This window comes from Staurois parvus, unplaced genomic scaffold (assembly GCF_062004578.1).
Source record: "Staurois parvus isolate SC_StPar_1 unplaced genomic scaffold, SC_StPar_1.0 ptg001584l, whole genome shotgun sequence".
Lineage (NCBI taxonomy): Eukaryota > Metazoa > Chordata > Amphibia > Anura > Ranidae > Staurois > Staurois parvus.
In genome coordinates this window covers 45001-71434 of record NW_028319380.1, presented here as the reverse complement: position 1 = coordinate 71434, position 26434 = coordinate 45001, and the positions used below count along the sequence as shown (strand labels likewise).

Below are 26434 nucleotides of genomic sequence, written 5' to 3'. Positions count from 1 at the left end.
TTTTCTCAGTTCCTCAGCAGTCACACGGGGACTTCTCTCCACTCTACGCTTCAGGTAGCGCACAGCAGTCGAAGTCAGCATCTTCTTTCTGCCACGACCAGGTAGCGTTTCAACAGTGCCCTTTGCCTTGAATTTGCGAATGATGCTTCCTAAGGTGTCTCTTGGTATGTTTAACATCTTTGCAATCTTCTTATAGCCATTGCCCTTCCTGTGAAGAGAAATCACCTCTTCTCTTGTCTTCCTGGACCATTCTCTTGCCTTCACCATGTTTGTAACCACACCAGTAAATGTCTAGAAGGAGCTGAGTATCACAGTCATTTTAAAGCTGCCTAATTGGTGCTTATTATGCTTGATTGCTGCTCGGTGACATCCACAGGTGTTTTCAATACCTGATGGAAAGCACCTGTATGAACCTCTGTTCTTCAGAGTGGTAGTCTTTAAGGGGTTGAATAATTGTGGCAATGAAGAAACCACATAAGAACCATTTACTACTGTATTACATAAACAATTGATGTCATTTTAGTTGCATTTGGGTAGTTACAACGTCCTTGTAGGATTTGATTCTGAATACAATTCCAAATGTACACTATAGTCCCTAAACCCCTTTACAGCATTGGGGGTTGAATAATTTTGGTCACAACTGTATATGCAACGACCAACTAGCAATTAGTAGGTCATACAAGAAACAATCCATGATCAGTCTCTGTGCAAGATAAGTCCACAAATGTGAGTTCTTCAGAATAAACACCACAAAGTGCTGCGCAACACTCAACTTCCAGGGCTTGCCAAAAGATTCCGTGTGGACAGAGAACAGATACCACATGATGCTTCTTACTGGAATTCCATGGCACTCTGTTGATTGAGTAGCCACCCACATGGAAGAAAAATATATTTTAAAAATATTCTTCCCAGATATATTGACATATATTGGAAATACTACAATTTTGGCCGTATTCAAAATATAAAAAAAAATAATATATATATATATATATAAAATGTATTTAATACAGGTACTTATATAGCGCCATCAATGTACACAGCGCTTTACATATATATTGTACATTCACATCAGTCCCCACCCCCGAGGAGCGTACAATCTAAGGTCCCTAACTCACATCATACATACACATACTAGGGACAATGTAGACAGGAGCCAATTCACCTACCAGCATGTCTTTGGAGTGTGGGAGGAAGCTGGAGTACCCGGAGGAAACCCACGCAGGCACAGGGAGAACATCCAAACTCCAAGCAGGTGGTGCTGTGGTTGGGATTCAAGTACTGCCAGGTAGAAGTGCTAGCCAGTTACCGACATATATATATATATATATATATATATATATATAAATGTGTGTGTGTATATATATTATATACTGTATGTTGAAGTGCTTTTTTCATATATGAAAAATATTTTTAAAATTTATATATTTTTTAAATTTATTCTTCCAGTTTTTTGTAACATATAAAAAAAGTAATTTTTACATATATTTGTAAATGCAGTCGAAAAATGTAGATTAAATGTATTTTTAAAGAGATACAGTATATTTGAAAATGTATTTAAAAAAAATTATTCATTTATTTTTTTAATATATAAAAACCGCATTTCAACATACAGTATGTTAAAATGTGTTTTTATTACAAAATATTTAAAAAAATATTTTTATACATACATTTTAAAATACACTATACATGTATTTTAAAACATATTTTTAAATATATTGAATATGGCCAAAATTGTAGTATTTCAAATATATTTTTCTTCCATGTGGGCTGAGCTTTCGGCGACCAATTTAATGCTTCTTGGGCACTGATGAGAAACGGCGCCTATTTCACACAGCTTTAGCATGCTGTATTTTTCCAGGAGAATTGCAAAGAAAAGTGCTGCATAAAAAGTTGTAGATCGACTTTTCAGGCCTCATGGTTATATTTGATTTTTTTATTCTTTTGTGCACAACATTACACCGAGGCCCCTTGTCATTTCTGCCATCTTTTAGGTGCACTCCCATCAGGGGAGGACTGACAACTCATGGGGCTCCTGGGCAATAGGGGATCATGGGGCCCCTGTGTCCTTGCCCACACTCAAAGCACACCCAAAAAAGCCTATAAAAGGTACCAGGGGCATTTCATGGGGCCCCCTACTGACCCCGGGCCCTCGAGTGCTCGAATGGTCAGTCCACTCCTGACTCCCATCCACCCTTTGCTGAAATACTCCGTTTTGGGTGGGCTGACCCCTTACATTGCAAAGTCTGTGACAAAGGAAACCAGAATATTCTAATGTCACCAAATACAAGATTGCACTTCTTTCTGCAGAAGGAAGAGATATTGCAGAAATGTATTTTTGGATGGGATTTAAATCAGGTAATATGATATTATTACATCGACTAAAGCAAATGATATGCAATGGGGGAAAAAAATGTTCATTTTCTCTGAATTTAAATGGCCTATTACTGATCTATAGAATACATTAATGAGATGAGCTGGGAACTCGGAACGAGGCTTTCTGACTATTGTACTTTGTTCTATTATAACACACAAAAAAAAGAGAAAATAGCGTTTACTGCTGATGCGGAAATGACCGCGGCGGCGCAGGAGGGGAGAGCGTTTTGCATTTTGACAAGATTGTGTCGGCTTCTTCCGCCGAGTCAATGATCGCAGTCCCACCGGGTGTAAACTCTGGGGGGAAAATGATCAGCAAAACGCAGATCTCTCTACATAAAGAGTTCCTCTATAACTCTCTTCTCCTGAAATACTCTGCGCTGCTGGAGGACTCCGCTCCTTCCTCTATAACTCCTCTCCTGAAATACTCTGCACTGCTGGAGGACTCCGCTCCTTCCTCTATAACTCTCCTCTCCTGAAATACTCTGCACTGCTGGAGGACTCCGCTCCTTCCTCTATAACTCCTCTCCTGAAATACTCTGCACTGCTGGAGGACTCCGCTCCTTCCTCTATAACTCCTCTCCTGAAATACTCTGCACTGCTGGAGGACTCCGCTCCTTCCTCTATAACTCCTCTCCTTCCTCTATAACTCCTCTCCTGAAATACTCTGCGCTGCTGGAGGACTCCGCTCCTTCCTCTATAACTCTCCTCTCCTGAAATACTCTGCTCTGCTGGAGGACTCCGCTCCTTCCTCTATAACTCCTCTCCTGAAATACTCTGCACTGCTGGAGGACTCCGCTCCTTCCTCTGTAACTCTCCTCTCCTGAAATACTCTGCACTGCTGGAGGACTCCGCTCCTTCCTCTGTAACTCTCCTCTCCTGAAATACTCTGCTCTGCTGGAGGACTCCGCTCCTTCCTCTATAACTCTCCTCTCCTGAAATACTCTGCACTGCTGGAGGACTCCGCTCCTTCCTCTATAACTCTCCTCTCCTGAAATACTCTGCACTGCTGGAGGACTCCCGTCCTTCCTCTATAACTCTCCTCTCCTGAAATACTCTGCTCTGCCGGAGGACTCCGCTACTTCCTCTATAACTCCTCTCCTGAATTACTCTGCGCTGCTGGAGGACTCCTCTCCTTCCTCTATAACTCTCCTCTCCTGAAATACTCTGCGCTGCTGGAGGACTCCGCTCCTTCCTCTATAACTCCTCTCCTGAAATACTCTGCGCTGCTGGAGGACTCCGCTCCTTCCTCTATAACTCCTCTCCTGAAATACTCTGCTCTGCTGGAGGACTCCGCTCCTTCCTCTATAACTCCTCTCCTGAAATACTCTGCACTGCTGGAGGACTGCGCTCCTTCCTCTATAACTCCTCTCCTGAAATACTCTGCACTGCTGGAGGACTGCGCTCCTTCCTCTATAACTCCTCTCCTGAAATACTCTGCACTGCTGGAGGACTCCGCTCCTTCCTTCATCTAACCCTCATCACCTCTGTGATTAGTACTGTGCATGGCATGTAAACCCGCTTCCACACACCCACTAAGGCACTGCAGCTCTGCCACTCATGCAATGCGCCATACATGGTAATGCACTGTGGTTCATTGCGGCTGCACTATGTTGGGATAAATGCCGCATGTGTGGTTTTTTTTTTTTCGCCTGTCCCTGTGCATTGGCAGCCCGTTGATATACAAGGGAATGCAGCTACCATGGGACACAACATAAGTTGACATACGCATTAACCCAACGCCCAGGAAGTGGGAATGGGCCCTATCAGGGGTGGACTGACAACTCATGGGGCCCCCGGGCAGTAGGAGATCATGGGGCCCCTGTGTCCTTGCCCACACTCAAACCACACCCAAAAAAGCCTATGAAAGGTACCAGGGGCATCTCATGGGGCCCCCTACTGACCCCGGGCCCTCGGGCAGTGCCCGAGTTCCCAAATGATCAGTCCGCCCCTGGGCCCTATAGAGGCTTTACAGTGAATGTTTCTTCGTTCCGGCTGCCACAGCCCGGCTATCAGCGGCATCGACATTGGATCCGGTGACCTTGCTCGGTGTGGTGCGCTCGCAGGGGATCAGTGACAGATAACACGATATTTAGAGACATCTGTCTGTTCGCAGCTTTCCCCGTGAAGTCCCCCAGGAATCCTCTGAATTCATTGAAGCCACGTTCACTTTGCATGGTAATCGGCGCGGTTATCCTGTAGAAACACGTCTTTCAGCCGGGAAGAATGGACTCCCATACATCCACAGTGAACGTTTTTATAAAATACGGGGGGGGGGGGAATTCAATGGTTATCGGATCGGAGAGTATTCCGCTGAATGGAGCACATCCCGGATCTTGTTACATCGTCAGTGGGCTGTTTAAGCGGCCTGTGTTAGGCTGAATGCGCAATTGTGGCGGGTGATTTTATCTGGCGCTGGGAGTGAAAAGAATGACGAGAAACCGATACTGGAAAAAAAAAGGGAGCTCACGGGAGCAGAAACAGAAAAGGGTTTTATAAATTTGTTTTTATTATTTATGGAACATTTTGTAGTGCTTTGCACTGTATAGAAAACAAACACAGAATGAACAGGGAGTATTGTATGGAACTGAGGTCTCACTGTGTGCTCCCAGCACTGTGACTGAGCTCTCATAGCCAGCTCCCGGTCTCTAGTAATGATCAGGAATATTGTATGTAACTGAGGTCTCGCTGTGTGCTCCCAGCGCTGTGACTGAGCTCTCAAAGCCAGCTCCCGGTCTCTAGTAATGATCAGGAATATTGTATGTAACTGAGGTCTCGCTGTGTGCTCCCTGCGCTGTCACCGAGCTCTCATAACCAGCTCCCGGTCTCTAGTAATGATCAGGAATATTGTATGTAACTGAGGTCTCGCTGTGTGCTCCCAGCGCTGTCACCGAGCTCTCATAACCAGCTCCCGGTCTCTAGTAATGATCAGGAATATTGTATGTAACTGAGTTCTTGCTGTGTGCTCCCAGTGCTGTCACTGAGCTCTCATAGGCAGCTCCCGGTCTCTAGTAATGATCAGGAATATTGTATGTAACTGAGGTCTCGCTGTGTGCTCCCTGCGCTGTGACCGAGCTCTCATAGGCAGCTCCCGGTCTCTAGTAATGATCAGGAATATTGTATGTAACTGAGGTCTCGCTGTGTGCTCCCAGCGCTGTGACTGAGCTCTCATAACCAGCTCCCGGTCTCTAGTAATGATCAGGAATATTGTATGTAACTGAGGTCTCGCTGTGTGCTCCCAGCGCTGTGACTGAGCTCTCATAACCAGCTCCCGGTCTCTAGTAATGATCAGGAATATTGTATGTAACTGAGTTCTTGCTGTGTGCTCCCAGCGCTGTGACCGAGCTCTCATAGGCAGCTCTCGGTCTCTAGTAATGATCAGGAATATTGTATGTTACTGAGGTCTCGCTGTGTGCTCCCAGCGCTGTGACCGAGCTCTCATAGGCAGCTCTCGGTCTCTAGTAATGATCAGGAATATTGTATGTTACTGAGGTCTCGCTGTGTGCTCCCAGCGCTGTGACCGAGCTCTCATAGGCAGCTCTCGGTCTCTAGTAATGATCAGGAATATTGTATGTAACTGAGGTCTCGCTGTGTGCTCCCTGCGCTGTGACCGAGCTCTCATAGGCAGCTCTCGGTCTCTAGTAATGATCAGGAATATTGTATGTAACTGAGGTCTCGCTGTGTGCTCCCAGCGCTGTGACCGAGCTCTCATAGGCAGCTCTCGGTCTCTAGTAATGATCAGGAATATTGTATGTTACTGAGGTCTCGCTGTGTGCTCCCAGCGCTGTGACCGAGCTCTCATAGGCAGCTCTCGGTCTCTAGTAATGATCAGGAATATTGTATGTAACTGAGGTCTCGCTGTGTGCTCCCTGCGCTGTGACCGAGCTCTCATAGGCAGCTCCCGGTCTCTAGTAATGATCAGGAATATTGTATGTTACTGAGGTCTCGCTGTGTGCTCCCTGCGCTGTCACCGAGCTCTCATAGCCAGCTCTCGGTCTCTAGTAATGATCAGGAACCGGCCCAAAATTAAGCGACTACGGCGACAGCTAGACGGAATGGTTGTGCGATTGGGCAGTCCCCATTGGTGTTAAGACCCTGTTAAAGGGACTCTGGGCGGGAGGAGCGTAAAGAGACAAGCGTGGGGAAATGTGCAACAAGATAAATGTGTACAAAATATTACCGTAAATACCACCAAAAGAAAGCTCTATCTGTCTCAAAAAAATTATAAAAATGTAATTTGGGTACAGTGTCGCATGACCGCGCAATTGTCATTCAAAGTGTGACAGCGCTGAAAGCTGGAAATTGGCCTGGGCAGGGTTCGATCCATTATGCTCAATCCCCAGATTTGAGCCATCCTGCAGGGATCGTCGGCATGCAACCTACACGGGGTGACACCGGAACAGCTCCACGAAAAGGTCAGTTGTAAAGAAAACCGACGATCCCCGCAGGACGGATCGGATCTGCAGATTGAGCCTAATGGATTGGAGTCCGATCCATTATGCTCAATCCCCAGATCCGATCCATTCTGCGGGGATCGTCAAAGGGGGTGACACCAACCCTGGGGATGCCTCTGGGTGAGGACCAGATCAATGGTTCTGGGTGGGCTGAAGATCACGCACATGGATAGTATCCGTAGGTGTATGGGGAGACCCCTATATGATGCATATAACTTTTTTGTTGCTTGTTTGTTTGTTTTTTTCTTCAATACGCACCCATAAAACGATCTTATTGGCCGGCGTTGTTTTTCCTTGCGGCCGTGGAAACTCTGTATTCTTTCCAGGATAATCATGTTTGATGTTACTCATCATCTAGTCATTAAATATTGTATAATGTATTGTATAGCTGTCATCCAACTCTGCACTAGAACAATAAGACGACTTTTCATTAAATATACTCCATTGTCTGCCGAGTCAAAATGCTGACAACTCTGGGATGTTTATTGTCTGTGATATCCGATCCCGCCATGCTATTATTCTGATAAATATCTCATACTTTGTAATACATTGTTGTTCCTCTTTATGTTCATTTGATGTATACACACAGAGACAAGTGCGGGTCGATCGCTGTCAACCTGTAAAGGAAGCTTAACCCCTTCACGCCTGAGGGTAAAACAAATCTAAATGCCTAAGCACAATTTTACAATGTTGACCTGTGTTAGTAAAACCGTCCATCAGGGGCGGACTGACCATTTGGAAAATCAGGCACTGCCCGAGGGCCCGGGGTCAGTAGGGGGCCCCATGAGATGCCCCTGGTACCTTTTTCATAGGCTTTTTTGAGTTTGGGCAAGGACACAGGGGCCCCATGATCCCCTATTGCCCGGGGGCCCCATGAGTTGTCAGTCCACCCCTGCCGTCCATATCATCACAACTACTTACATCCAGGTGGATTATACCGCGTTTTTTTTCAGGACAAATTGGGCTTTCATTTGGTGGTAAATGGTAATGGATATCTTCTAATTTTTTTTTTATTATCAAAGGAAAACTGGCCCAAAATAGTAAAAAAATAATAATTTTTTATATTTAGCTGTGTGTTTCTTGTTACTACCTTAACCTACCATCAAAGAACAACCCAAAATAATTTTTCCAGCTCTTGACGATTGCAGCGACACCATATATGTGTATGTTATTTGTTGTTTGCACCCGTAGTACAGCCCAGAAACAATAGTGCGCATTTTATTTTTTTGGGGGGGGGTTTTTTTTTTACCTAAAACACATTGACATTGAAACTAACTGACACAAATTTTTTTTTTAATCCTGACCTTTGACCTTTTAACTTGGACATTTCACCCTGACCTTGACCCAAACAATAACCCTGGCACTGAACTAGAACTCAAACCTTGATCTAGGTATTCTTTCTTTATGTTTTATTCTATTTTTTAATATTTATTTATCTTTTTTTTTTTCTTTACAAACATTTTTTTCTCTCTATGCCAGGAGTTAGAGATACAATGTATCTCTCTTCTCCATTCATAGAGAGAGAAAAAACAAGGGGGCCGGGCTGTACAGCGACTGATCACTTGTGATAGCCAACCAGAGGCTATCACAGCGATCATGTGACCCAGAATCGGGGGTCCTGGGTCCCGATCGTTAGAACGGGACTCGGGGCTCTCAGTGACACCGTGGTCTTTGTGCTGGGAGTGCGCAGTGCGGCGCTCTCCCAGCACAAAGATTGGTACGCAAATACGCAGCCCCACCACGGAAAAAAGCCCAGTTCCGTGAGGCCGCATATTTGTGTGACCTCGGCGCCAAGAGGTTAAAGTGAACCCGTCATTCTTGCCGAGCGTCTGGAACTAAGAGCAGTCCAGGGGTGGACTGACCATTTGGAAACTCGAGCACTGCCCGAGGGCCCGGGGTCAGTAGGGGGCCCCATGAGATGCCCCTGGTACCTTTTTTCATAGGCTTTTTTGAGTTTGGGCAAGGACACAGGGGCCCCATGATCCCCTATTGCTCGGGGGCCCCATGAGTTGTCAGTCCGCCCCTGGAGCAGTCATTGCAAAGTGGTGCCTAGTCTCTAATCTGCACAGAATAATACATCTAAGGTTGCTTTTCGTTTGTTATTGTGGCACTCAACTCCGAAAGGGCCCGCTGAGTTGTCCCCGGGTTCTTTTCCCAAGTCGGTGTGGTGGCAGCCAGGGACACAGCAACGGCCACTTTTTCTGGCTCAATGAACAGTCGAGGGGTGATTTTTTGATGCTTTATTGCGATTTGAACATGGATGGGTTGCAGGGTCTCAGGCAGAACTTTTCACTTTGTCAAAGCTTCTTAGTTCAGTCCCTCTAGTAGCAGCTAAGGGAATGAGCAACTCTGAGACACCATAGGAAAGATCCCAATTCAAGCAAGCTCTGGCACTGATGTACAAGGGGTAGTAGCAGCAAACAGTCACTAGGATCCTACACTCAGGTCTGTACCAGGGGCGGACTGACCATTTGGAAACTCGGCACTGCCCGAGGGACCGGGGTCAGTAGGGGGCCCCATGACATGCCTATGGTACCTTTTTCATAGGCTTTTTTGAGTTTGGGCAAGGACACAGGGGCCCCATGATCCCCTATTGCCCGGGGGCCCCATGAGTTGTCAGTCTGCCCCTGGTCTGTACTCACAATGTCCTCCTGATGGGACTGTCTGCTGGTGTGAAGTTTGAATACCTGTGTGTCTCGTTACTAAATGTAGATTGCCCCGCCCTGTGTCATTATGCAGGGAGGGGGGATTGTCCCCTGAGTGTATACAGTATATCTCGTACCTGTGTTCAAACAGGATCCTACACTCAGGTCTATACTTACAATGTCCCTGGATACTTGGATGCCTCCTTTCAATATCAGGCAGATATTTCTCCTGTGAACTCTCCAGACCAGATTGTGACGGGAGTCACTTTGGGTTGGGGGCCCATGGAACCCAGCTCACTTTGGAGAGGTGGGGAGACCCATGTCTCAGCTCCTTATATCCCTCTTATGTGTAAATCACCCTGTGCCTGTTAAGGATACAGGGTGATCTGTTCTAATATTGTGTGGGCTTTGTCTCAGACTGTGCAGACATGTTTAGGAGATAGGTGGGGTGGGGGGGTTGTTGATTGTTTAATGTTATGTGGCTGCATCCCTTTGTTCTATTGTGTGTCTGGCTTGGGAGCAAACTATTATGGGATGTATGTGTTTGTGTATTAGCTTAGTGTGGGGGGGGGGGGAAGGGGGGGTCTCCAGCAGCCCTACCTCCTGATGGGACTGTCTGCTGGTATGAAGTTTGAATACCTGTGTGTCTCTTGTTACTAAATGTAGATTGCCCTGCTCTGTGTCATTATGCAGGGAGGGGGGACTGTCCCCTGAATGTATATATCTTGTATCTGTGTTCAAATAAAGTAGTCTACCTCTGGTTTACTTCAAATCTGGTGTCGTCTGGATCTTGGGCCAGATTCAATGGTCTCATGTTCCAGAGCCTGAAAAACAGCTTCTTGTCGGGGATACCCAGTCATGGGTGTTTGGTGTCCAATACACAGATCCTCAGTGAAATCCCTTAGTTACTTCCAGCAAATTTCAGTAGAATCACCCCCCCAGCTCTTGCATAGCTGGGACCTTGATGAGCAGTTGTAGAAATACAGCTGGGTTTCCCAGAAGGGCAGCGACCCTTTAGGCTGGAACTTCTCCTCCTGGACAAAAACAGAGCTGTCTCAGGCCCCAGACTATTTATGCACCCCCCAGCCACCTAATGGGCAGCTGCCCCTAGGGATTGGCTGAGACCACATAAATATTCAGGCTGTTAATTTACTTCCTCCAACCCACCACATTCTAGAATTCTCCAGAAGGCAGGGGGAAGCAGACAAACCGGCAACCAGTGAGTCCTAGAACAGCCCAAAGCAATCACTTACTGCTCCACTGGTTAAAGGGGAGTCAAAAAAGAATAAATTTATCTAGCCTATCTAGCAACCTATCCAGAAGGTACTACATTAGAGAAGCCTTGACTTTGGAGGCACCAAACCTGCCTGTCCAATGGAAGTTCTTTGCTGGCCAATATGGGCACCTTCATTGGGAAGGGAACCGGAGGGTGAAGCTTGGGGTTGTGGTTGGGAAAATCCGCACAAGTGACCCTGTCACCAGCTTAAAAAAAACTGTAGGAAAAAGCACAGAGAAGTCAAGTCATTTAAATGCTTACTTGCAGCTTTCTTAGTTTTGGATGGAGTGTGGAAGGGTTAGAAGCTCTTTCAGATCTTTAAGACCCAACGGTCCTCTTTGTGCAGATTGACACTGCCTCGTTCTGCCCAATTCCTGCACCACTATAAACCGATCCCCTTGCTTTAGGCTCAGTGGCTTTGAAAAGTTGCTGGAATGTCTGCCCAGGTGACCATTGTTACCAATACAGAAAGTGATAGGAAATGCTGGACTTGTCACCAGGGCTTATTTTTCAGCAGAAACATGGTGGTTCGCAGTTCCAACACTGAGTGTATGTGTTGGTAAGGTGTGCTGGAAAGTCTGCTGATGCTGGCTACTGGGGTAGTTATTGTAGCTGGGGGGTGTAGTGTTGCTGGTGGCATCTACTGTTGTAGGGGTGATCTACTGTTGAGGCGGTGGTCTATTGATGTTGGCTGTTTGGGCTTCTATTGTTGCTGGTGAAGGGTCCATTGTTAATGGGGGGATCTGTTGTTGCTGGGGAGAATCTGTTATTGCTGGAGGGTCTATTGTTGCTTGGGGAGTCTATTGTTACTGGGGAGGATGTATTATTGCTGGGGGTCTACTGTTGCTGGGGAGGATCTATTGTTGCTGCCTGCAGCTTATCTATTTTTACCGTCTTTCTTGTTATCAATAACAAACTTCGTACAAAATACTTATGATATTTGTTTCTATATTCTCTAACGGGGTCAACACTGGGAGATCGGTAGGGAGCAGAAGAAAAGTAATGGTCCTTGGAGCAGAGACAGGGATGACTTGGAGGAGGAGGAAGTACCTGCACCTATTCTCTGAGAAAGAAAAGGCCTGGTTGTCACCATAACAAGAAGTGATGGACAGTCCCAATAGGGACACCTCTTCTGGAGACAACATCCTAAGAGGAGATTTCCTCTCACTCCCCCTCACATCCCCAAAAACAGAAAGTCAGGAAAATTCTCCCCAATGGGACGTAGACAACAAAAAGCAAAGCAGTCATGCATTTTAACCCTTCCCTACTATCAAATACTAAAAAAAAAAAAGGTTTTGGCTAGACGTACGCTTTAATGAGTTGATTGATGAATAATCCCATTGGAGGCCACCCAGTTCTCTCATAACAGGCTAATCTTGCATTAAGAAGTAAAGTTTTTAGAAACTTACGTTGAAGTTTGTAAACACATTTCTTATAAGCAGTTTTGCCCTCAAAATCTCATATTTTTAGTCCCTTTATAAAACTAGCAGATGTGACTGGGCATATGTTGCCGCGCGGGTGGGTGTTGATATATGTCAGTGCAGTGATAACTATCTCACAGGAAAAACCATCTGGATCTTTTCCCTTTTTTCTTACAGAAGAGCTGAAGGAGAAGTTGACACAATACGTAGACGAGGTCAACAAACGCAGACCCGGATTCATCAAGGTGGTCCGACACAACAAGCAGGAGGGGCTGATACGGTCCAGGGTCAGCGGGTGGAGAGCGGCGACGGCCCCGGTGGTGGCACTGTTTGATGCCCACGTTGAGTTCAGTGTTGGGTGGTAAGTGTCTTATGGCAACATGATGGACTCTTAAAGTAACTCTAATTAAATTTGTATGTAGCACCCTCTTAGGTAGCTGGTGGGGAGCTAGATGATTATTTTAGTTAGAGGTTGAACAGTAGCCTGGTGGAATAGTCAGAGCGGGTCAAATTTGGTCAGAGAGCTGGTCTGCACTCTTGAGGGATCCTGGCCTATCCCCAAGCAGGAGGCTTGGCATGGGGTCAGGACAGTGCTTAAGAGTGGCTGAGCCTGCTTAGCAGCAGGAAAGTTTTGGGTGGAAGCAAGGGCGGACTGACAACTCATGGGGCCCCCGGGCAATAGGGGATCATAGGGCCCCTGTGTCCTTGCCCAAACTCAAAAAAGCCTATGAAATAGGTACCAGGGGCATCTCATGGGGCCCCCTACTGACCCCAAGCCCTCGGGCAGTGTGCGAGTTTCCAAAAGGTCAGCCCGCCCCTGGGTGGAAGAGAAACTGAGTAGGATGGTCTGTGGAGTCTGGGAGAGGGTCCAGGGGAGGGGCCTGCCTACAGGTGGAGGTGCTGGGAAGCAGGGAAGGAGCCAGCCCAGCATAAGGCCAGAAGGCAGCCATCAACCCACAAGCTTGCAGGAGAGACTGAATGAGTAACCCCACAGCCCCTGGGCTTGATCAGAGGAAATGGCATTCGGGTGGGAAACCTGACCAGCCCCCATCTGGGACTGCTTTCGTTTAAGGTGGCAGCTTCTGGGGACCAATTAGCCGGGGATTCCCTAGGGCAGCTGGGTGAAGAGATTTCATTTTGGGTTTGAGGAGCTACACAAGGAGAGGTTGGCTAGTCTCCAAGAAGAGAAGAAAAAAATGTTCTAATTACTTGTACATAGTTCCAGGAAGTTGTCCTCAGTTTTGCAGCTCCTTAGGCATCCCATGTACCCTTCATCCCCATCCAAGTTATCATCCCCTATTAAAATCCGAAAAAAAAAAAGTTCAAGGAGTGTTTTCTGTCTCTGGAGTGGAAGTCTGGAAGGAAGTGTGTGTTGCCTGACTGTGCAGGACTATAGGGGGACCCAAATCTCTAGCGACTCCTAAGACAGGTAGTGCTACTTGTACAATAGTTTCCTACAAAGAAGGCATTTAATATTCATCTCACCTGCTGCCCATGTTGACGATATTTGCTGTATTGAAATAAATTCACCATCTGATAATGTGTTGATTTACTGGTTGCCATGGCATGCTGTGCTCCCTTCCACCGGACCCGTACTACAGGACAGTTTTGACAAAGGGACAGGTTGATAGAACCATTGAGTGGGGCAGAGGACCAGAAATCACACATACCTGGAAGTGTCAGATTCTTCAGAGCTGCATCACTATACCAGAGATGAACGCCAGGCAAAGTCAGAATTCCATGTCTTCTTTACTGGAAGACACATACAGGTTCTCCAAACAATCAGGAAACAGGGAAAAAGAATGGATGAAGAGCCATGGAAGTGATCCCTTCTAAGAGTATGAGTTGGTAACAGACGTTGTGAAGCATCAGTAATTTTATATGTGTGCTCCAGGGGTGGACTGACCATTTGGAAACTCGGGCACTGCCCGAGGGCCCGGGGTCAGTAGGGGGCCCCATGAGATGCCCTTGGCACCTTTTTCATAGGCTTTTTTGAGTTTGGGCAAGGACACAGGGGCCCCATGATCCCCTATTGCCCGGGGGCCCCATGAGTTGTCAGTCCGCCCCTGGTGTGCTCAGATCTCTGAGGTCAGAGGAAAAAGCAATCCAGGGATCTGGAAACTTATGTAAGAGCTTGTGGAAGAAATATCTGTCTTCACGCATGTATGGATGGATGTCACCTTTGATGCTCATTGAGGTATTCTGGATGATCCTGTACTGCACAGTTTTTGGAACCTTGTACTCAATGTAGTGCACATTTAACCCCAAGAAAAGGCAAGGTGAGGTTAACAGAGGTGTCCATGGTGAACGTAGAGGCTTTGAAGTATTTGAATGCATGAAGGTAAAGAACTTTGAGCCTTTACAACCACTTGAAAATAATGTTGATGCCATTCTACCAGCTCAACCAAGGAGAGCTCTCCCACTGAAGAACCAGATGGAAAGAGAGAAGGGAAGAGAGAGAGAGACCCTGGGATAAGTACCCACACTTTTCACCATTGGGGCACCATACCCATGGTTTATGGAAAGAGCAGTAAACTTGTAGCTGAGCCCCACATCCACAAGCACCCATGCTCCTGCCTAGGTTGCCTTGTGGTTGAGTCGGCTCTCATGGGACATTTCACAAGAATATTGGAACTGGGTTTCCTCTGCTACCAAGTAACAGATTACTATCTTTGATACCAGAACAGGTTAACTTTACAGCACACCCGGACTGGGACAAATATGGTGGTTGCAGTGGCTGACCTTGTTCAGAAAATGTTTGTTGCCTGGCTGTGTTTCACCTCCACATTTTCTGAGACCTTGACCTGGAATAGCATGCAGCTTGTAAAGCCAGAAGTCCCGGTGCACTTATTGGTTCCAGGTTAGTAAATTGGAAAGTATTGAATTCTCTGGATCAGAATACCAGCCAAGCAAATGGCATTTGCAATGGAAAGGTCAGCAATGGCTGCCCGGTCATAGTTGGGCATACAGCGGAATCTGATTATCCAGTGTTTAATCACCATACATGGCGAATCTGACATATAAAAGATTTATATTGGGGCAGCACAGTGGCTAAATGGTTAGCAGGGCCGGGCTGACAACTCATGGGGCCCCCGGGCAATAGGGGTTCATGGGGCCCCTGTGTCCTTGCCCAAACTCAAAAAAGCCTATGAAAAAGGTACCAGGGGCATCTCATGGGGCCCCCTACTGACCCCGGGCCCTTGGGCAGTGCCCGATTTTCCAAATGGTCAGTCCACCCCTGATGGTTAGCACTTCCGCCTGGCATTACTTGGGTCATTGCTTCGAATCCCAGCCATGGCACCTCCTGCCTGGAGTTTGCTTGTTCTCCTTGTGCCTGCGTGGGTTTCCTCCGGGTACTCCGGTTTCCTCTCACACTCCAAAGACATGCTGGTAGGTTAATTGGCTTCTGCCTACATTGTCCCTAGTATGTGTTTGTATGAATGTGAGTTAGGGACCTTAGATTGAGGGTTAGGGACTGATGTGAATGTACAATATATATGTAAAGCGCTGAGTACATTGACGACGCTATATAAGTACCTGTAATAAATAAATACATTTTGAACATTTCTTTATCTGAGGATAACTCCAGATCTGAGAATGAGATCCAAGAGGCTTCCTGAGGTCTGACAGCCCCCTACCTTGTCAGGTGTCTGACCGCATGCTGATCATGCACTGTTCTACGGCTCCTGAGTTTGCATAGCAGCATGTGGTCAGCTTAGATCTAAAACGTGCTCATCAGAGTAGTCCTTTGATATTTTAAAACCAGGCTAGTTAAAATGCAGATTATAATGTATGGCAAAAATGCCTTATTTATATAATTTACAGGAAATTTATCATAACGTTGCAATATATCATGCCAGAGAAGAAGAATACTCCCTTTCATTTCTCCCTCCACCAGCATGTTTCATCGCTGGATGTTAAATTTAAGTATTCCTACTAATCTCTGTCCCATTTAATCTTTTATAAACCCATTTGCAGGGTGAAAACTTTGACAGTAGCACTTTGAAGCTGTCATCAAAACATGCAAAATGTGGCGGGATGACACATGAAAATTCATGAGCGGATCCGCCACTTCAGCGCTCTGTAATGTGCGGCCCTCTCCGCTCGGACAGATCATGATAGCAGATTAGAAGAAGTGCCGTGCGCCTGGGGAATCGCTCTAAAAGCTGAGATAACAGAAGGGTCCTAGTATAAAGAACTCTGCTGTAATTAAAAAGTAGGATGTTGCTTTTCCAATATAGATGCCAGTGTAATATAAAGCGAAGCCTTGACATACTTTCGGGTGATGGAGCCTTCCTGCTCAGGGGGACGCCGGTTTCCATCCGTGCATTGGACAGCATCATTTTTCCAAAAAGCTCCACCATTTCAGATTAAAAGTTGTTCTTGAGCTTCACTCAGTGATGGTGCCTAGGCTGAGATCATGTCATCTGTCTGCTGATGTCCCACCTTCCCCCAGTGACCAGACTTCACCATTGTATCTTTGTAGACCTCCTTGCCCCAGTGACCAGACTGCAACATTGTATCTTTGTAGACCTCCTTCCCCCAGTGATCGGACTGCAACATTGTATCTTTGTAGACCCCCTTCCCCCAGTGATTGGACTGCAACATTGTATCTTTGTAGACCTCCTTCCCCCAGTGATCGGACTGCAACATTGTATCTTTGTAGACCCCCTTCCCCCAGTGATTGGACTGCAACATTGTATCTTTGTAGACCCCCTTCCACCAGTGATCAGACTGCAACATTGTATCTTTGTAGACCCCCTTCCACCAGTGATCAGACTGCAACATTGTATCTTTGTAGACCCCCTTCCACCAGTGATCAGACTGCAACATTGTATCTTTGTAGACCCCCTTCCCCCAGTGACCAGACTGCAACATTGTATCTTTGTAGACCCCCTTCCCCCAATGATCAGACTGCAACATTTTAACTTTGTAGACCCCCTTCCTCCAATGATCAGACTGCAACATTTTAACTTTGTAGACTCCCTTCCCCCAGTGACCAGACTGCAACATTGTATCTTTGTAGACTCCCTTCCCCCAGTGATCAGAATGTAACTTTGTAGACCCCCTTCGCCCAGTGATCAGAATGTAACTTTGTAGACCCCTTCCCTCAGTGATCAGAATGCAACATTGTAACTTTGTGGCGATACACAAGGTGAGAGGCTACAGCAGGGGCTGATCTGTGTCAGGCATTTGTGAACACAACCACCGGAATTTACATGATTGTGTCATCTCTGAACCAACATCTCAGTCCAGGAAGTAGATGTTAACCCTGGATGAGGCATGAACAAAAATGATGCTGCCCTTATAGGAAAGAAGGAAGAAAAGGCATTGTCAGGGGAAGTTCTGTGATCTCTCTGAGAGGTAATATATAACTAGAAGTGTTATTTAACATTTTTGAGTGTTCCATCTTACAACAGAGGTGGCTGACTGTTAATAAGGCTGTTATCAGACGCAGAATCACAATGACTTCTTTCTTCTCAGGGCTGAGCCAGTGCTGAGCCGGATCAGGGAGGACCGGAAGATCATAATCTCCCCGTCATTTGACAACATCAAGTACGATACCTTTGAAATCGAAGAGTACCCCCTCTCCGCTCAGGGATTCGACTGGGAGTTGTGGTGTCGCTACTTGAATCCCCCGAAATCGTGGTGGAAGCTTGAAAATACAACCGCTCCAATCAGGTACAGAACCCTCTATCGGGAATTAGGGTACAGCCGTTATTGGGGCGCCCCTCTATATGTAACCACAATAAGACACAGAAGGAGGAGATTCACTTACCTTTCATGATAATTACAAGATGATCTCCAGGCAGCCCACTAAATACACAGATTTTATATCTATCTATCCATCTCTCTCTCTGTCTGTCTGTCTGTCTATTATCTATCTATCCATTCTCTCCCTCCACCCCCTCTCTCTCCCCCTCTCTCTCCCCCTCTCCCTCTCCCCCTCTCCCTCTCCTCCCTCTCCCTCTCCCCCCCCCTCTCTCTCCCCCTCTCCCTCCCCCCTCTCTCTCTCCCCCTCTCCCTCCCCCCTCTCTCTCTCCCCCTCTCCCTCCCCCCTCTCTCTCTCCCCCTCCCCCCCCTCTCTCTCTCCCCCTCTCCCTCCCCCCTCTCTCTCTCTCCCCCTCTCCCTCCCCCCTCTCTCTCCCCCTCTCCCTCCCCCCTCTCTCTCCCCCTCTCCCTCTCCCCCCTCTCTCCCTCTCCCCCCTCTCTCCCTCTCCCCCCTCTCTCCCTCTCCCCCCCCTCTCCCCCTCTCTCCCTCTCTCCCTCTCCCCCCCCTCTCCCCCTCTCTCCCTCTCTCCCTCTCTCTCCCCCTCTCCCTCCCTCTCTCTCCCTCTCTCCCCCTCTCTCCCCCCTCCCCCCCTCTCCCCCTCTCCCCCCCTCTCCCCCTCTCCCTCTCTCTCGCCCTCTCCCTCTCTCTCGCCCTCTCTCTCCCCCCTCTCCCTCTCTCTCGCCCTCTCTCTCTCTCTCCCCCTCTCGCCCCCTCTCTCTCTCCCCCTCTCTCCCTCCCTCCCCCTCTCTCCCCCTCTCTCCCTCCCTCCCCCTCTCTCCCCCTCTCCCTCTCTCTCTCTCTCTCCCCCTCTCTCTCTCTCTCCCCCTCTCTCTCTCCCTCCCTCTCTCCCCCCTCCCCTCCCCTCTCCTCTCCCCCTCTCCCCTCCCCCTCTCCCCCTCTCCCCCTCTCCTCTCCCCTCCCCCCTCCCCCTCCCCTCCCCTCTCCCCTCCCCCCTCCCCTCCCCCCTCCCCTCCCCTCTCCCCCCGCCCCTCCCCCCCTCCCCTCATATCCTTTCTCTCTGCAGTAAAGGAAACTACAGTTCCCATCAACCACCGGGAATGGTAGTGAATGTGGGTGGGTATGCTAGGTCTGTACATGCTGCGTGTGTCTGAGTCTTGGTCCGCCCATCACTACAAGTGGAGCTGAATGACATCACTGCTTCCTGGAAAAAGAACTACAGAAGGGATGTGCCAAAGCCAGTGGCTGGGGGAATAGGAGGCATAGCAGCCGCCGGTCTTACAAACAGGAAAGCAAACAGAACAGTTCGATTTGAAAATGAATAGGCTGTTTCAGAACAACTACCGAGACGGGACAGGCCTCTCTGAAGAGAAGGGTTTCAGGGATCACCTAAAAGTGGATCGAGTAGGAGATAGTCATATAGATTGGGGTAGGAAGTTCCAGATGATGGGAGAGGCTTTGGGGAAGTCCTGGAGGCAAGCTTTGCAGTTGTTTACCAGGGAGCTGGAGAAAATGGATGTAAACAGATGAAAAATGGATTTAAACTGATGAAAAACTGATGTGAACTGTTGTAAATGGACAAAAATGGATGAAAAAGGATGTAAACAGATAAAAACAGATGAACAATGTATGTAAACGAACAAAAAAAGACGAAAAATGGATGAAGACTGATGAAACACTGATGTGAACTGATGTAAACTGATGAAAAACTGATGTAAATGGACAAAATGGATGAAAACGGATGTAAACGGATGAACGGATGTAAACGGACGAAAAACAGACAAAAAATTGATTTAGACTGATGCAAAACGGATGTGAACTGATGAAAAACCGATGTAAACTGATGCAAAACGGATGTAAACGGATGAACGGATGTAAACGGATGAAAAACAGACGCAAAATTTATTTAGACTGATGAAAAACGGATGTGAACTGATGAAAAACTGATGTAAACTGATGAAAAACGGATGAACGGATGTAAACGGACGAAAAACAGACGAAAAATGTATTTAGACTGATGAAAAACTGATGTGAACTGATGAAAAACTGATGTGAACTGATGAAAAACTGATGTAAACTGATGTAAACTGATGAAAAACTGATGTGAACTGATGTAAAATGGATGTAAACAGATGAAAACAGATGCAAACGGAAGAACGGATGTAACGGACGAAAAAAGATGAAAATGGATTTACACTGATGAAACACTGATGTAAATGGACAGAATGGATGAAAACGGATGTAGACGGATGAACAATGGATGTAAACGGACAAAAAACAGACGATAAATGGATTTAGACTGATGAAACCCTGATGTGAACTGATGTAAACTGATGAAAAACTGATGTAAACGGACAAAATGGATGTAAACAGATGAAAACTGATGCAAATGGACGAACGGATGTAAATGGATGAAAAGCAGATGAAAAATGGATGTACACTGATGAAACACTGATGTAAACTGATGTGAACTGATGTAAAACTGATGTAAATGGACAAAATGGATGTAAACAGATGAAAACGGATGCAAACAGAAGAATAACGGATGTAAACGGATGAAGAACAGATGAAAATGGATTTACACTGATGTAAACTGATGCAAAACTGCTGAAAAAATGATGTAAATGGACAAAATGGATGACCACAGATGTAAACGGACGAACGGATGTAAACGGATGCAAAATAGGCGAAAAATGTATTTAGACTGATGAAACACTGATGTAAACTGACAAAATGGATGAAAACGGATGTAAACAGATGCAAATGGATGAATGGATGTAAACGGCCGAAAAATGGATTTACACTGATCAAATACTGATGAAAAACTGTGAACTGATGTAAATTGATGAAAAACTGATGTAAATGGACAAAATGGATGAAAACCGATGTAAACAGATGAAAAACGGATGTAAACGGATTAACAGATGTAAACGAACAAAAAATAGCCAAAAAATGGATTTAGACTGATGAAACACTGATGTGAACTGATGAAAAACTGATGTAAATGGACAAAATGGATGAACACAGATGTAAACGGATGAACGGATGTAAACGGATGAAAAATAGACTAAAAATGGATTTAGACTGATGAAACACTGATATAAACTGATGAACAACTGACGTAAACGGACAAAATGGATGAAAATGGATGTAAACATATGAAACCGGACGAACAACGGAAGTAAATGGATGAAAAACAGATGAAAAATGGATTTACACTGATGTAAACTGATATAAAGGGACAAAATGGATGAAAACGGATGTGAACGGATGAACCATGGATGTAAACGGACAAAAAACAGACAAAAAATGGATTTAGACTGATGAAACACTGATGTGAACTGATGTAAATAGACAAAATGGATGAAAACAGATGTAAACATTTGAAAACGGATGTAAACGGACAAAAAACAGACGAAAAAAATTGTTTTAGATTGATGAAACACTGATGTAAACCGATGTAAATGGACAAAATTGATGTAAACAGATGAAAACGGATGTAAACAGACGAAAGAGACAAAAATACAGACATCTGTTTTATGCTGAATTAATTTTCTACAAAAACCATATGAAAAATGGATTTAGATTGATGAAACACTGATGAAAAACGGATGTAAACAGACGAAAAACCATATGAAAAATGGATTTAGATTGATGAAACACTGATATGAACTGATGAAACACTGATGTGAATTAATGTAAACTGATTAAAAACTGATGTAAACGGACAAAATGGATTAAAACAGATGAAAATGGATGCAAACGGACGACTAACTGATGTAAACGGACGAAAAACAGACAAAAATGGATTCAGACTGATGAAACACTGATGTGAACTGATCCATTTTTTCTTGGAAAAAAACGTGACTGAACTGATGAACAAACGGACCGCCGGTGTGAAAGGGGCCTCAGTGTCCTTTTATTAAATATCAGCAGCTACAAAATGTGCCGTTTATTTTTCCTCCCGGGGAGGAGATCCTTGTGACGTTTTCTGTATGTTTGGAGTGAGAGGAAAGATTTGATAAACTGTTGTAACAAATACCTTGAAACATAAAACTTGGCAACAATCTTTATTTATTCTGCCGCTTCTTTAGTTCAGACAATATACAATGTTGCAATGTTTGGGGGGGTTATACGTATTTTTGTGCATTTTAGCATTTCTTTAAAAAAATTAAATCATCCAGGCGGGGAAGGAGTTAACTTAGTATTACATTTTCTTTCAATTTGGAAAAAAAATTCTAATCCTTTTTTTTTTTTTTTTTTTATAGGATTGTATATTTTCTGTGTTTGTTGTTCTGCGTCTTGTGCTCTGTGGGGCTCCTTTATAGACCAGTTGTGATACATCCTGAGTTATCTCTTCTGTTTTCTTAGGAGCCCAGCTCTGATTGGCTGTTTCATCGTGGATAGACTGTACTTCGAGGAGATCGGTTTATTGGATGAAGGGATGGAGGTGTATGGAGGGGAAAATGTGGAGCTCGGAGTTCGGGTGAGTCATTCATAATAATATTTAAACCGTCTAAGTACACCAGAATTTGTGCCACTGAGGATGTCTGTGATTGATGGAGAAGTGCACTTAAATTAGAGGAAGGAGCGGAGTCCTCCAGCAGCGCAGAGTATTTCAGGAGAGGAGAGTTATAGAGGAAGGAGCGGAGTCCTCCAGCAGCGCAGAGTATTTCAGGAGAGTTGTAGAGGAAGGAGCGGAGTCCTCCAGCAGTGCAGAGTATTTCAGGAGAGGAGAGTTATAGAGGAAGGAGCGGAGTCCTCCAGCAGCGCAGAGTATTTCAGGACAGGAGAGCTATAGAGGAAGGAGCGGAGTCCTCCAGCAGTGCAGAGTATTTCTGGAGAGGAGAGTTATAGAGGAAGGAGCGGAGTCCTCCAGCAGAGCAGAGTATTTCAGGAGAGGAGAGTTATAGAGGAAGGAGCGGAGTCCTCCAGCAGTGCAGAGTATTTCAAGAGAGGAGAGTTACAGAGGAAGGAGCGGAGTCCTCCAGCAGTGCAGAGTATTTCAGGAGAGTTATAGAGGAAGGAGCGGAGTCCTCCAGCAGTGCAGAGTATTTCAGGAGAGGAGAGTTATAGAGGAAGGAGCGGAGTCCTCCAGCAGTGCAGAGTATTTCAGGAGAGGAGAGTTATAGAGGAAGGAGCGGAGTCCTCCAGCAGTGCCGAGTATTTCAGGAGAGGAGAGTTATAGAGGAAGGAGCGGAGTCCTCCAGCAGAGCAGAGTATTTCAGGAGAGGAGTTATAGAGGAAGGAGCAGAGTCCTCCAGCAGTGCAGAGTATTTCAGGAGAGGAGTTATAGAGGAAGGAGCGGAGTCCTCCAGCAGCGCAGAGTATTTCAGGAAAGGAGAGTTATAGAGGAAGGAGCGGAGTCCTCCAGCAGCGCAGAGTATTTCAGAAGAGGAGAGTTATAGAGGAAGGAGCGGAGTCCTCCAGCAGCGCAGAGTATTTCAGGAGAGTTGTAGAGGAAGGAGCGGAGTCCTCCAGCAGAGCAGAGTATTTCAGGAGAGGAGAGTTATAGAGGAAGGAGCGGAGTCCTCCAGCAGCGCAGAGTATTTCAGGAGAGGAGAGCTATAGAGGAAGGAGAGGAGTCCTCCAGCAGTGCAGAGTATTTCAGGAGAGGAGTTATAGAGGAAGGGGCGGAGTCCTCCAGCAGCGCAGAGTATTTCAGGAGAGGAGAGTTATAGAGGAAGGAGCAGAGTCCTCCAGCAGAGTATTTCAGGAGAGGAGAGTTATAGAGGAAGGAGCAGAGTCCTCCAGCAGAGTATTTCAGGAGAGGAGAGTTATAGAGGAAGGAGCGGAGTCCTCCAGCAGCGCAGAGTATTTCAGGAGAGGAGAGCTATAGAGGAAGGAGCGGAGTCCTCCAGCGGCGGAGAGGAGAGTTATAGAGGAAGGAGCGGAGTCCTCCAGCAGCGCAGAGTATTTCAGGAGAGGAGAGTTATAGAGGAAGGAGCGGAGTCCTCCAGCAGCGCAGAGTATTTCAGGAGAGGAGCATTAAATAGAAGGTCTTTAAACAAAGATACATCCGCCATCTGGTGCAATTAGATGGTTCCTTCCCAGTCGCTGTGTGTCAGGTTGTGTTCGCTGTAGTACAGATGTTCTGTGTAAATGATTTATTGAAGATGACACATTGAGTTCTATCTGTGAGATTTTATACACAAACTCCATGCAAATATATAAAAACCCTCTACAGTCCATATATGTGAGATTTTATACACAAACTCCATGCAAATATATAAAAACCCTCTACAGTCCATATATATGTGTAGCTCTCACGCTCGCTGCCTTGCCCCGGGTTCTTCTCCCACACCAGTGTAGAGTCAGCCAGGCACACGGTAGCAGTCGCTGTTCCGGCTCAATGCACGATCTAGGAGTGATTGTTGATGCTTTATTGTAGGTCGAAGCTGGATAGGCTGCAGGGGACTGTGGGGCACAAGGACACTCTTCACTTTGTCAAAGCTTCTTGGTACGGTCCCACTAGCAACTACTAAGGGATTGAGCAACACTGGGACACCATAGGAAAGGTCCAAATTCAAGCAATCTCTGGCACTGATGCACACACGCTAGTAGCAGCACAAAGTCATCAGGATCTCCCGAGTACTCAGGTCTGTACTCACAATTCCCCAGATACTCGGGAGAAATGTCTGTCTGATATTGGAAGGAGGAATCCATGAAGTCTCCAGACCAGATCCTCAGCCAAATCCCTTAATCGGTTCTAGAACGTTTCAGAACAAGCCCCCCCCCCTTCCCTTAGCATAGCTGAGACCTCATTGAGCAAATGTAGAAATACAGCTGGTCTGCTCAGAGGGGCAGCAGCCCTACAGGCTGGGAACTTCTCCTCCTGGACCAGAACAGGGCTAATTCAGGCCCCAGACTATTTATGTACTCCTCAGCCACCTACTGTGCACCTGCCCGCAGGGATTGGGAATATTCAGGCTGTGGGTTTGCCTCTTCCGGTGATTCTAAAGGCTGAAGGTTTCATGCATTCTCTACATGAAGGAGAAAAACTTTCAGTATGCAGCTTCCCTGCGGCGCCCCCTAATATGTACCTGAGCTTGATCTTCATCTTGCAATGTACACAGCTCCTCTCCCAGCTTTCTCTCTCTCCTCATTGGCTAAGAAACAGCAGAGTAAGGGATTGAGCAACACTGGGACGCCATAGGAAAGGTCCAAATTCAAGCAATCTCTGGCACTGATGCACACAGGCTAGTAGCAGCACACAGTGACTAGGGTCCTAAACTCAGGTCTGTACTCGCAATGTCCCTGGATACTCGGGAGAAATGTCTGTCTGCTATTGGATGGAGGAATCCATGAAGTCTCCAGACCAGATCCTCAGCCAAATCCCTTAATTGGTTCCAGTAAGTTTCAGCAGAACGAGCCCCCCCTGCTTCCCTTAGCATAGCTGGGACCTCGATGACCAAATGTAGAAATACAGCTGGTCTACCAAGAGGGGAACTTCTCCTGGACCAGAACAGGGCTACTTCAGGCCCAAGGCTATTTATTTACTCCTCAGCCACTTACTGTTCACTCGCCCCCCGGGATTGGCTGAACCCACGTAAATATTCAGGTTGTGGGTTTGCCTCTTCTGGTGATTCTAAAGGCTGAAGGTTTCATGCATTCTCTACATGAGGGAGAAAAACTTTCAGTATGCAGCTTCCCTGCGGCGCCCCCTAATATGTACCTGAGCTTGATCTCCATCTTGCAATGTGCACAAGAGCAGTTCCTCTCCCAGCTCTCTCTCTCTGTCCTCATTGGCTGAGAAAGAGCAGAGTAAGGGATTGAGCAACACTGGGACGCCATAGGAAAGGTCCAAATTCAAGCAATCTCTGGCACTGATGCACACAGGCTAGTAGCAGCACACAGTCACTAGGATCCTAAACTCAGGTCTGTACTCACAATGTCCCTGGATACTCGGGAGAAATGTCTGCTATTGGATGGAGGAATCCATGAAGTCTCCAGACCAGATCCTCAGCCAAATCCCTTAATCGGTTCCAGTAAGTTTCAGCAGAACGAGCCCCCCCCCCCCCTTCCCTTAGCATAGCTGGGACCTCGATGAGCAAATGTAGAAATACAGCTGGTCTGCTCAGAGGGGCAGTAGCCCTACAGACTGGGAACTTCTCCTCCTGGACCAGAACAGGGCTACTTCAGGCCCAAAAATATTTATATACTCCTCAGCCACCTACTGTGCACCCGTCCCCAGGGATTGGCTGAGCCCACATAAATATTCAGGCTGTGGGTTTGCCTCTTCCAGGGATTCTAAAGGCTGAAGGTGTCATGCATTCTCTGCATGAAGGAGAAAATCTTTCCGTATGCAGCTTCCCTGCGGCGCCCCCTAATATGTACCTGAGCTTGATCTCCATCCTGCGATGTGCACAAGAGCAGCTCCTCTCCCAGCTCTCTCTCGCTCCTCATTGGCTGAGAAACAGCAGAGGGAGCCATTGGCTTCTACTGCTATCAGTCACAGTCATTGCGGGGGGGGGGGGGGAGTCAGGGCCAAGTCCTGCTCTTTGTGTCCTATGTAGGTCCATGGTGGAACTCTG

General features: G+C 46.5%; 1 protein-coding gene across 1 annotated transcript in view; it reads left to right on the top strand.

The window, feature by feature from the left end:
- GALNT18 (polypeptide N-acetylgalactosaminyltransferase 18) overlaps positions 1–26434 on the top strand; it is a gene marked incomplete at its 3' end in the record, with an annotated part of 164060 nt that overhangs the window by 94107 nt on the left and 43519 nt on the right. Inside the window, exons 4-6 of the mRNA XM_089662896.1 lie at positions 12347–12530; positions 17654–17851; positions 22272–22386. Coding sequence (XP_089519022.1) covers positions 12347–12530; positions 17654–17851; positions 22272–22386 — 497 coding nt within the window. The remainder of the gene's footprint in view (positions 1–12346; positions 12531–17653; positions 17852–22271; positions 22387–26434) is intronic.